The following is a 12,166-nucleotide window of genomic DNA, read 5'->3' on the forward strand; positions in this document are numbered from 1 at the left end:
GTATCTGTGAATCCCAATAACATAGTCAATGAACTTCTAATTCAACATCTCAAATACTCACATATCACAAGCATGCTCCATCAAATTAAAGCTTGCTGCTGTTGTTGCTGCTAAGTTGTGTCAGTCATGTCCGACTCTGTGAGACCCCATAGGTGGCAGCCCACCAGGCTCCTCTGTCCCTGGGATTCCCCAGGCAAGAACACTGGAGAAAAGCTTGCTAAAACTGAGATAACTTATATCAACTTGCCATGCCATTTCCTTCACAAATTAACCCTAATAAAGGAGGATCAAGGTCAGTCTGACATGATGTGTTCTTAGCGATGTCTGCTTATGCTCAAAGATCATTATGCCTGCCTAAATGTCTCCCACTGTATGTTTAATAATTTGTCCCAGAATTTTCTAAGCAACCACAGTGAGCTGATCATCTGAAATTCACAAATTCTACTTTCTCCACACTTGAAAGAATGTATTTAAGTGTTGTTGTTGTTGTCTAGTTAGTAAGTCACGCCCAATTCTTTGCAACCTCATGGACTGCAGCATGCCAGGCTCCTCTGTCCTCCACTGTCTTCTGAAGTTTGCTCAGATTCATGTCCACTGAGTTGGTGATGCGATCTAATCATCTCATCCTCTGCTGCCCCCTTCTTTTGCCTTCACTCCTTCCCAACATCAGGGTCTTTTCCGATGGGTCAGCTCTTTGAATCAGGTGCCAGTATTGGAGCTTCAGCATCAGTCCAATGAATAATCAGGTTTATTTCCTTTAGGATTGACTGGTTTGATCTCCTTGCAGTCCAAGGGACTCTCAAGAGTCTTCTCCAGCATCAGAATTCAAAAACATCAATTCTTTGAAGCTCAGCCTTCTTTATGGTACTTGATTACTGAGAAAACCATAGCTTTGACTCTATGGACCTTTGTCGGCAAAGGGATCTTTCTGCTTTTTTAATATGCTATCTAGGTCTGTCACAGCTTTCCTTCCAAGGACAAGCATTTAACTTCATGGTTGTAGTCACAGTCCACAGTGATTTCAGAGCCGAAGGGAAAAAAAAAATCTGTCACTGATTCTACTTTTTCCCCCATCTATTTGCCATGAACTGATGGGACTGGATGCCATGATCTTAGTTTTTTGAATGTTGAGTTTTAAGCCAGCTTTTTCACTCTCCTCTTTCACCCTCATTAAGAGGCTCTTTAGTTCCTCTTCACTTTCTGCTATTAGAGTGGTATCATCTGCATATCTGAAGTTGTTGACATTTCTCCCAGCAATCGTGATCTAGCTTGTGATTTATCCAGCTCAGTATTTCACATGATGTAGTCTGCATAGAAGTTGAATAAACAGGGTGACAATATGCAGCCTTGATGTATCCCTTTCCCAATTTTGAACCAGTCAGTTGTTCCACGTCTGGTTTTAACTGTTGCTTCTTGACCTGCATACAGGTTTCTCAGTAGACGGTAAGGTGCTCTGGTATTTCCATCTCTTTAAGAATTTTCCAGTTCGCTGTGATCCACACAGTCAAAGGCTTCATTCAGTGTAGTCAATGAAGCAGATGTTTTTCTGGAATTCCCTTGCTTTCCCCATGACCCAACAACTGTTGACAATTTGATCTCTGGTTCCTCTGCCTCTTTGAAAACACAGCCTATACACTCGGAAGTTCTCAGTTCACATACTACTGAAGCCTAGCTTATAGGATTTTGAGTATAACCTTCCTAGCACATGAAATGAGCTCAACTGCATCCTTTCTAAGAGATTCTTGCCTATAGCCTTCCCCAGCTCTACCTGTGGCAGGTATTTCTTCTGGAGAAACAGAACAGATCTTCCTTAGCCCTCTTTCCTACTCTAGAGGTTTTAAGCCCAGAAGCAACTTCCACCACTTTAAATAAACAATAAACTATTTTCAGGAAATGCCTCAGCCCGATGCAGTCCCTGGACCAGAAAAAATGTCTAGGAAGCTCAGAGTACACATGATAAAGCACTGTGCCAGTCTTAATGAACAGTTTCATAATTGTGGGCTTCCCAGGTGGCACTAGTGGTAAAGAACCCAGCTGCCAATGCAGGGGACGTAAGAGACCTGGCTTTGATCCCTGGGTTGGGAAAATCCCTAGAGGAGGGCATGGCAACCCACTCCAGTTTTCTTGCCTAGAGAATCCTATGGGCAGAGGAGCCTGGTGGACTACAGTCCATAGGGTTGCAGAGTCAAGACATAACTGAAGCAACCTAGCATTCACATACCATTACTTTAGTTACTATTAACCAACATATATGGAATTATAGCATTTGGTATTATAACCATTGGTACCTCTGTGCTGGTGTGTACTGGTTGGTCATTAAGCCTGAGAGGGTCTCATGTCTTAGTCTGATTCTGAAAGTAACACTAGACTACAAAAAGCTGTGAGCCTGCTGCGACCCTATCATTGCATAACCTGCTAAGAAGGAAGTGTTCTCCTAGAGCCTGTAAGGGTGTCCCTCATGACTCAAGCGGTAAAGAATCTGCCTGTGGTGAAGGAGACCTGGGTTTGATCCCTGGGTGGGGAAGATCCCCTGGAGGAGGAAATGGCAACCCACTCCAGTGTTCTTGCCTGGAGAACCCCATGGACAAAGGAGCCTGAAGGGCTATAGTCCACCGGGTCGCAAAGAGCTGGACACGGCTAAAGCGACTCAGCACATGCACACAGAGCCTATAAAGTACTATACAAAAAAGTCCTAAGGAAGTTGAAAAAATACTATGTACAACCAAAATACACATCATGTAGTCATTAAAAGTAACATATAAAACGGGGTCTGCCATATTAGGCACAACCAATCCATCACAGTAATATTTTTTTATAAATTCTGAGTACTGATTAGCAGAATGAACTGAAACTGAATCCCTATCTGTTTTTCTACTGTTGGTCACAGAAGTTTTTAATAGTTGAAGAGTGTAGTGTTTGCTCTGCAAACGAAATAATTATAGTACCTGATAATGTCCATTAATCACAGCATCATGTAGGGGAGTGATCTGGTACATTCCGCTGATATTCACATCTGCTCCACCTTTTAACAGTTCACTTACTGTCTGATAAAACCCTCCTAAACTAGCTTCATGAAGTGCTGTCCAACCTATGACACAAAAAAGTAATGGTGTTTGTTATATTTGGCATCTTAATAATGTCTATGCTTGCCCTTAAAATAAGAACTCTAAGTTGCTGCTATAAAAATACTTTGGCTATGAAACAAGGTAATCTCACCATGAGGCAATCTGTATTATCTGCGGATTCAATTCAATTTTTTATTAAAACTCCTACCCTTAATTGGTATTGGTATTAATATGGAAAAATATGAAAATAGTAAAAAATTTGAAAACACTCCTGCCCCCCTCAAATAAAAAGGCTGTAAGGAGAGGGGGTCATTATTAGCTCATAGAGACTGCTGGTTGCAGGTTACTTTTCTGCAGAGAAGAGGGAAAAAAGCCTTATTCGTAGCTCAAGTTACTTTTGTTAAAGTAACCAGCCAGCAGGACCTCACAGAAGTCAGTTTAAAAGTTGATTCTTGACCAACGTGGGTTTGAACTTCGCAGGTCTATCTTATACACAGATTTCTTTCCAACAGTAAATACTATGGTATCACACAATCTGAGGTCATTGAAGGAGAAACCATGGATAGGGAAAGCTAACTATAATTTATACTCAGATTTTTGACCACAGTGAGAGTCAGGACCCTAACTCCCATGCTATTCAAGGGTCAACTGTATAATTTTTTCTCCCAATTTGCAAAAAGTTAGTTACAATAATTCAATTAACATACTACAAAGTGCTCCAAGGATACCAGTCAGCCAGATAAATCTTTTTGTTAGTCAGACACAATGATATAAGTCAAAGATATCTATTAAACTCCAAAATAACAAATCTTTTATTATCTCCCCAAACTGCAAGTTGGGAGATCCTCAAGCAAAATCTTTTTTTCCTTTTTAAAAATGTAACTGTCTTGGAGGAAATTTCCTCAAAGCTTTCTGAGAAGATAGGTTTCCTATAAAGGCAATACAATTGAACCCACTGTTTAAAAAAATTCAACATCATAATGATACTAGCTGCATGATCTAACGCAGCAACTGATAACACCCACAGAGATGTGCAGTGTACCTTCTTCCGTATTACGGTCCTCAACAATTTTGCTCCTCACTTTTAATGTTTTCATGTGTCTCTTACCTTGTTGTTGGCTTAAACTTCTTGCTATTATCAACATCCTGGCCTGAGCCAATCTTTCTTTTCAGTTCTAATGTGTCATAAGCTTAGGAATCTGTGTAAAATAATCCTCAATTCATTGATCTGACAGGGTTTTAGCAAAGAAGCTTTATTAGATCTATTCTGGGTATTCAGAGCTTATTTTCAGGCTATTTCATGGTTGTCACCATTGGTTTTGATACGTAAAGAATTATTGAGATAGTTTTTTTTAAATCAAAGACAAAGATATCACAAAATATAAATGAGGACTTATAAAATGCAAATGTTACCTATGAAAAAATAATTGGGTATATTACATTTTGTGTACAAACGAAGATCATGGCATCCGGTCCCATCACTCCATGGGAAATAGATGGGGAAACAGTGGAAACAGTGTCAGACTTTGTTTTTTTGGGCTCCAAAATCGCTGCAGATGGTGATTGTAGCCATGAAATTAAAAGACGCTTACTCCTTGGAAGAAAAGTTATGACCAACCTAGATAGCATATTCAAAAGCAGAGACATTACTTTCCTGACTAAGGTCCGTCTAGTCAAGGCTATGGTTTTCCAGTGGTCATGTATGGATGTGAGAGTTGGACTGTGAAGAAGGCAGAGCACCGAAGAATTGATGCTTTTGAACTGTGATGTTGGAGAAGACTCTTGAGAGTCCCTTGGACTGCAAGGAGATCCAACCAGTCCATTCTGAAGGAGATCAGCCCTGGGATTTCTTTGGAAGGAATGATGCTAAAGCTGAAACTCCAGTACTTTGGCCACCTCATGTGAAGAGTTGACTCATTGGAAAAGACTCTGATGCTGGGAGGGACTGGGGGCAGGAGGAGAAGGGGACGACCGAGGATGAGATGGCTGGATGGCATCACGGACTCGATGGACGTGAGTCTGAGTGAACTCCGGGAGTTGGTGATGGACAGGGAGGCCTGGCGTGCTGCAGTTCATGGGGTCGCAAAGAGTCAGACACGACTGAGCGACTGAACTGAACTGAAGTCTTTATTGGATTGTATCAAAAAATAAATATATTTTAACCTTTCTAGTAGATATTGTTTACTTTTTTGTTTCCACAGTATTTGGCGCAGAGGAGGCATATAGTAAAAGCTCACTACATTGAACCAATATGTTATAAGGAGGCCACACACCTCTTGTCAGTAGTTCTTGAACTTTAATGGGAATAAAAATCACCTAGGGAGGGACTTCCCTGGTGGTGTAGTGGCTAAGACTCTGCACTCCCGACACAGGGGTCTGGGTTTGAGCCTGGTCAGGGAACTAGATCCCGCACATCGCAACTGAAGACGCTGCACGTGCAACTGAAGATCCTCATGCCACACTGAAGATCAAAGACCCCATGGGCCACAACAAAAACCCTGTGCGTCCAAATAAATGAATGGATATTTTTAAAACCATCTAGGGAAGCTCGATCTCTAGATTTTAACCTAAAGACTTTGACTGTGATTTTCAGTGATTTTGTGTGTGTGCTTCAGTAAAGGTTACATTTTAAACAAATATTGTAGGTGACAGGAAAATGGCTTATGGACAACCTTTTGCAAACACTGCCCTCTGCAATTCTGTAAGATATGGTAGTCAGAAGTAGTAGGGTCAGAGTAAGATGCCAACTGAGAAGAAAAAGCAGAAAACAAGGGAGTTCAAAAGTCTGGAAAATACGGACAGGTAAAGAATTCATGAAAGTCACAGAAGTACATGGGGCAGTGAGGAGAAGGTGTATGCTGCCAAGCAAAAGACAGGTAGGGAATAGCAACCAAGGATGCTAATAATGGCACAGGAAAGAATTTTAAAAAGGTTAATGAACAGAAACCTGTTAAGACTGATGTTTGGGAAATCCACAAATTCCAGTTAGAGGCATGCAGAACTACTCCTGAACCTAAGAAGCACACAGAGACTTAACAGAAAGAACCATGGATTTCTCAAAATCAAAGAAGCAAGAGCTCTGGCTAGCAAGTAAGGATCCCTGGTTTAGGGTTATAAGACCATGATAGATGAACTGGTTACGAGACTTAGAATAACAGTCTTTAAAGCTCTGATTGATTACAGTATAAACCCAGGTCCTGCTAAAGTAAGTTCTGAGGGAGCACTTGTATCACCTGCTTATCTGAGGATTGTGCTGCTGATCTCTGTGTATCAAAAGACTTTGCACACTGTTTCATACATCAAGAGAGTCTAGAAACAACAGTAAAAGCGAGGACACATAAAAGGTGCTGGCCCAGTGCTGCTCAGTGCTTTAAGTACGTAAGTGCCATTGAGGAATCATTCCTCTCCAAGAGAACGTGCCAGGTTCTCCCCACAGGAAGACTGTACCAGAAATCCAACCTGGCAGAAAGATTGCTCTTTCTGAGCTTCCTGCTCCACCCTCTCCAACTCAGTCTGTTCTCTTCATTTCCCTGGCAACTGTTTTGCTGTCCCTCTACCATTAATTTTCCCAGAAGCTCAATGTATCACCAGCTTCTTTCAGCTCTGAACCTCATTCCTCTTCCATTAAAAGCTGAGTCTCACAGTAACAATGCTCACACAAAGCCAGCAAGCTGGCCCCAGGAGCCCCGTCCCCCTGTGGCAGCTATTGCACGTGGCCAGGCAGGCACAACCTTTGAAGGGGAAATGCCTCTCCACTTATCTTACCACTTCCTGGAGAGGATGGTGAAGCATCACCTAAGAATGAAAAATACTTGGAAGCTTTCTGTTTGAGGCTTGCCTTAAGCCTACTTTGCCATAATTTCATAGCAGTAATTCAGCTGAAACAAAAAGCACTCTCAAGATAACTGTAGGTGATAACCACAACCTACCGGCATAACTTGGCTGATTAACATTTCCACCTTTTTTGATATAATGATGAACAAGACCGGTATCATTGTGCACAGCAGCTTTATACAGTAAGTTCTCTCCAAAAATGTTTCTCCGGTTAATGTTAGCACGAGTTACTTTATTCATCTTCATTTTTTCTGAAATGAAGGCATGAACAAAAGAAAACCAAAAACATGAATAATTCTTATTTGAAAATCAAGAAGAACATCAGTAACAGAATGATTTCAGTTAACATTCTAGAATAGAAATATATCATATTATGAAGGAGTATTTCATTCATTGACCCAACTATAACAGTATCTACATGCAAAAAGGTGAAAGAGGCGAATGTCATTAGTTTGAAATATTTGAGTAAACTATAGATCATGTAAGCATTTATGTTGATTGAAACTCTAGGAAAGCTGCATATGTAAGACTAATTGATTATTTTCTTAGAAGTTCTAATGAAACGGACTATTTAGATGTTATTACACCTAACAAAATGTTACAATACTGAAATGTCTTATAAAACGATGAAGAGAAAATCTCAGAACTGTATCAGAAAGATACAAAAAATCACCTCCAGGAAAACCAGAAAAAAGAATGTTACTAAATTTTCTTTCTTTGCTAAAAATAATTGCCATGAAATTAAATAAAGGACCATGATCTTGAGCTGTATAATAGTTCTGACTTCCTAAGCCAGGAGATACACAACTGAAATAGTTTTCCAGGTTCTGCATACCAAGTATCTTTTCTCCACGGTGCCTCCCAAAATACTGAAAGTCTTCATTTAGATAACCCAAATCCTGTCCACTTCTACAGATAATACTCATTTGGTTTCCCCAAATTTCAGAAAAGCTTTGATGACAGCTTTTCTAGTTCTCATGTAAATACCCTGCTCCATCCTAAAAGGTAACTGAGTACTGCAGCAGAGTTCCTCAATGGATCACAATTCAACTGCTTTGTTTTTATGTGATTCTCTCCATTCAGTCCCACTGTGAACTAAAACAAACCAACTGCTGAACACTTGAGCCTACCTTCCCCTACCCCAGACTGCAAAGCATTCTGCTCCCACCAGATAAACTATATGTAAAGACCAATAAATAGTCTTTATTCCATATCTGTCTTTGCCAGTTGTACTTGCTATTATAAATATGAAATTTATTAAAAACAAATTAAGAAAATAAAAATTTTCAATGAAAACTAAGTTGTGAAAGATATTCACTTCCAATCAGGACTAAATAACTGCTACGACTTAGTGTCCCGTTGTAAACAACTAGAAAACTAAATAAAATATACGGGGTGGGGGGGGACGCTTTATCCAGAAATTAGAAAACCGGGTAGTTAGATCTATGGCTCCCTGAGTGAAGGCACACGATGCAGTGAGACCTGAGGTCACCCCAGCTTCCTGTCTGGGGTTTCCCGAGGATAACACCAGCCTATGAGGTGCTCTTGCTGGGCGGAGGAGACAGGTCAGTGTCTGGGGAGGCTGGGGTAAAAAAATTTACAGGGCAGGGCACCGGAGATGAGGGTGTAGAGAAAAGGCACCATAAATCTATGAAAGGGGCTCTTTGAGTCATTATCCGAATACTAAACCATTCACGGGTAAATAGTCATATGAGACTGGGCAAGAAGTACCCAGGAACTATAAATTATTAATAACCACCATCGGAGATCATGCAGGCTGGGGAACATTTACAGTCCTGCCCATCTGGGGAGAGAGACTTTGTTGAGCAACTGGGGCATTTAGAGAGACCTTTAGTGGGTCATATCTTAGGGACAGAGTAAGGCCTACACTAGACCCTACTTAACCAGGATTTTTTTAATGTATTGAAAGGACCAAGCTGATCTTTAAGTAACTTGTTGGCCAAAACAAAAATAAACACTCTTAAAATACAGGGAAAAACACTCAATAATATTCTGCAGCATACAGATTTTCAACTGTTCTCAGCTATAAAGGCCTGTGCCTTTGTCAAAACTCAGGGTTTGCTTCTGAACTCCCTTCTGTTCCGCTGATCTACTAATATCTCCCTATCTTGATGACAGTACCATGCTGTTTTGATCACCACAGCCACAAAATAACAATAATAATTCTTGAAATAAGGTAGTGTTAACTCTCAAAACTTTGTTCTTTATCAGAGTCGTCTATTTAAATCCTTTGCATTCCATATGAATTTTAGAACCAGCTTTTGAATTTCTACAAAAAAAAAAAATCCTACAGGGATTTTGATTAAGATTGTGTAGATTCCATAAATATATCTCAGCAGAAAAAAATCTTAACCATACCGAGTTTTCTGACTCAATGAACAAGGTATGTTTCCGTTTCTCTCCATCAAATTTTGCTATGTGTAACATCTTCTAGATTTCAGCGTACCTTTTACATCATTTGTTAAATTTTATCTGTATTTCACATTTTTTGAAATTTCAGCATAAATCTCACTTCCTAATTGTTTGGCTTTCAAATTTAACTTTCTAATTGTTTGTTGCTAGAATAAAGAAGTGTAATTAATATTAGTATATTGATCTTTTATGTTGCAACTTTGCTAAACTCACTTATAGTTGCTTTTATTGTAGTTTCCATCAGATTTTCTACAGACGATCCTGTGACTTGTGACTAAAGACTGTTTTCTTTCAATGAGCAGAAGAAGTAGTGAGAACAGACTTTCCTATCTCATTTCTGATCTTGGGGGAAAGCACTAAGTCTTTCACCATTATGTATGAGAGCTCTGTATCTTCTTGTAGATGCCCTTTATCAGGCTGACCCAGTTCCCCTCTATTATAAATTTGCTGAGTTTTTAACCAGTAATGGATATTAGGTATTACCAAAATCTTTCTCTGCATCATCTACTGAGGTGATCATATGATTCTTCTTTTAGCTTATTAATATAACAAATTACAGTGTTTGATTTTCAAATGTAAAGTCAACCCAACATTCCTATGATAAATCTCACTTGGTTACAATGTACATATGCACATATGTTGCATATGATCTGCTAAAATTGTTTAGATTTTTGCACCTCTGCTTATGAAGGATACTGAACTGCAGTTTTCTGTTCTTGCAATGTCTTTGATTTTTCTATCAGTTTAATGGTGACCTCATAAGAGGAGCTGGAAACAGTTCCTCATCGTCAGGTTTTTGGGAGAGTTTGTGAAGAACTCTTTCCTGGCTTCCCTGGTGGCTCAGAGGGTAAAGCATCTGCCTCCAATGCGGGAGACCCGGGTTTGAACCCTGGGTCGGGAAGACCCCCTGGAGAAGAAAATGGCAACCCACTCCAGTGTTCTTGCCTAGAGAATCCCATGGATGGAGGAGCCTGGTAGGCTACAGTCCACAGGGTCGCAAAGAGTCAGACATGACTGAGCAATTTCACTTCACTCATTTTGTGAAGAACTGGTATTATTTCTTCCTTAGTTGTTTGGCAGAATTCACTATTGAAGGTATAATGGATTGAAGTATATTCTCACAAAATTCATGTGTTGAAGCCCTAATATAATAGGGTTGGCATCTTCATAAAAATGGAAGACACACTAACGCTCTCTGCACACACAAAAAAGTCACTGCAGGAAGGCACTGTCTGAAAGCCAGGAAGAGAGGTTTCAGCAGAAACAGAATATTGTAGCACCTTAATTGTGGATTTTCAGCCTCTAGAACTATAAGAAAATAAGTTTCTGTTGTTTAAGCCACCCAGTTCGTAGTACTCAACTATGTTAGCCTTAGTCAACTAAAGCCTCTTGATGAAAGTGAAAGAAGGGAGAGAAAAGTTGGCTTAAAGCTCAACATTCAGAAAACTAAGATCATAGCATCTGGTCCCATCACTTCATGGGAAATAGATGGGGAAACAGTGGAAACAGTGTCAGACTTTATCATTTTGGGCTCCAAAATCACCACAGATGGTGACTGCAGCCATGAAATTAAAAGATGCTTACTCCTTGGAAGGAAAGTTATGACCAACCTAGATAGCATATTCAAAAGCAGAGACATTACTTTGCCAACAAAGGTCCGTCTAGTCAAGGCTATGGTTTTTCCAGTGGTCATGTATGGACACAAGAGTTGGGACTGTGAAGAAAGCTGAGCGCCAAAGAATTGATGCTTTCGAACCGTGGTTTTGGAGAACTCTTGAGAGACCCTTGGACTGCAAAGAGATCCAACCAGTTCATTCTAAAGGAGATCAACCCTGGGTGTTCTTTGCAAGGAATGATGCTAAAGCTGAAACTCCAGTTCTTCGCCACTTCATGCCAAGAGTTGACTCATTGGAAAAGACTGATGCTGGGAGGGATTGGGGGCAGGAGGAAAAGGGGACGACAGAGGATGAGATGGCTGGATGGCATCACCAACTCGATGGATGTGAGTTTGAGTGAACTCCAGGAGATGGTGATGGACGGGGAGGCCTGGCGTGCTGCGATTCTTGGGGTCGCAAAGAGTCAGACATGACTGAGTGACTGAACTGAACTGAACAGGAGGCATCTTGCCTAGAAGTTTTTTTGGTTTGTTGTTGTTTGTTGATTTGCTTTTTGGTGGGGAAGTTTTGAAATAAAGATGCAATTTACTTAGTAGATTTGTTATTACTCAGGTTGCCCATTGGTTTATAATACTTATGTCTGTCAAGGAATTTGTCCATTTCATCTGATGCATTGGCAAAAAGTTGTTCATAATATTCCCTTATTATCCTTTTGCATATCTGTAGACTAGGTCATGATGTCACCTCTCTTACTTTTGACGTTGGTAATCTGTGCTTCTATTTTTTTTCCTGGTCAGTTTGAGAAAGGTTTATCAATTTTACTGATCTTCTCCAAGATTAGTTTTATTGATTTTCCTTATTATTATTCTGTTTTCAATTTCATTGATTTTTGCTTTACCATCGTTTTCTCCTTTACTATTTCCTTTCCTCTGTTTACTCTGGATTTCATTCACTCTTTTTTTTTTTTCCCTAGTTCCTTAAGTTAGAAGCTGGTATCACTGATTTGAGAGGGTTCTTTATTTCTAACATAGGCATTTAGTACTACAATTCCCCCATCACTCTTTTCATGACATCTTCATGAAATTAGCTATTATTGACTATTAGTATTAGTTGACTAAGGCTAACGTAACTGAGTACTACAAACTGGGTGGCTTAAACAGATACTTATTTTCTCATAGTTCTAGAGGCTGAAAGTCCACAATTAAGGTGCTACAAAAT

The 12,166-nt window shown here is 39.9% G+C and overlaps 2 protein-coding genes across 2 annotated transcripts in view; one reads left to right on the plus strand and one right to left on the minus strand.

Annotated features, from left to right (window-relative positions):
• Positions 1–12,166, plus strand: part of LOC105615606 (collagen alpha-1(I) chain-like) — a 102,146-nt gene that overhangs the window by 83,436 nt on the left and 6,544 nt on the right. The window lies entirely within an intron of this gene.
• Positions 1–12,166, minus strand: part of ANKRD31 (ankyrin repeat domain 31) — a 132,833-nt gene that overhangs the window by 71,824 nt on the left and 48,843 nt on the right. The window contains exons 11-12 of the mRNA XM_060418743.1: positions 6,995–7,150; positions 2,946–3,088 (exon numbers count right to left, since the gene is read on the minus strand). Of these exons, the coding sequence (XP_060274726.1) occupies positions 2,946–3,088; positions 6,995–7,150 (299 nt within the window). The remainder of the gene's footprint in view (positions 1–2,945; positions 3,089–6,994; positions 7,151–12,166) is intronic.

Source organism: Ovis aries, chromosome 7 (genome assembly GCF_016772045.2).
Source record: "Ovis aries strain OAR_USU_Benz2616 breed Rambouillet chromosome 7, ARS-UI_Ramb_v3.0, whole genome shotgun sequence".
Taxonomy (NCBI): Eukaryota; Metazoa; Chordata; class Mammalia; order Artiodactyla; family Bovidae; genus Ovis; species Ovis aries.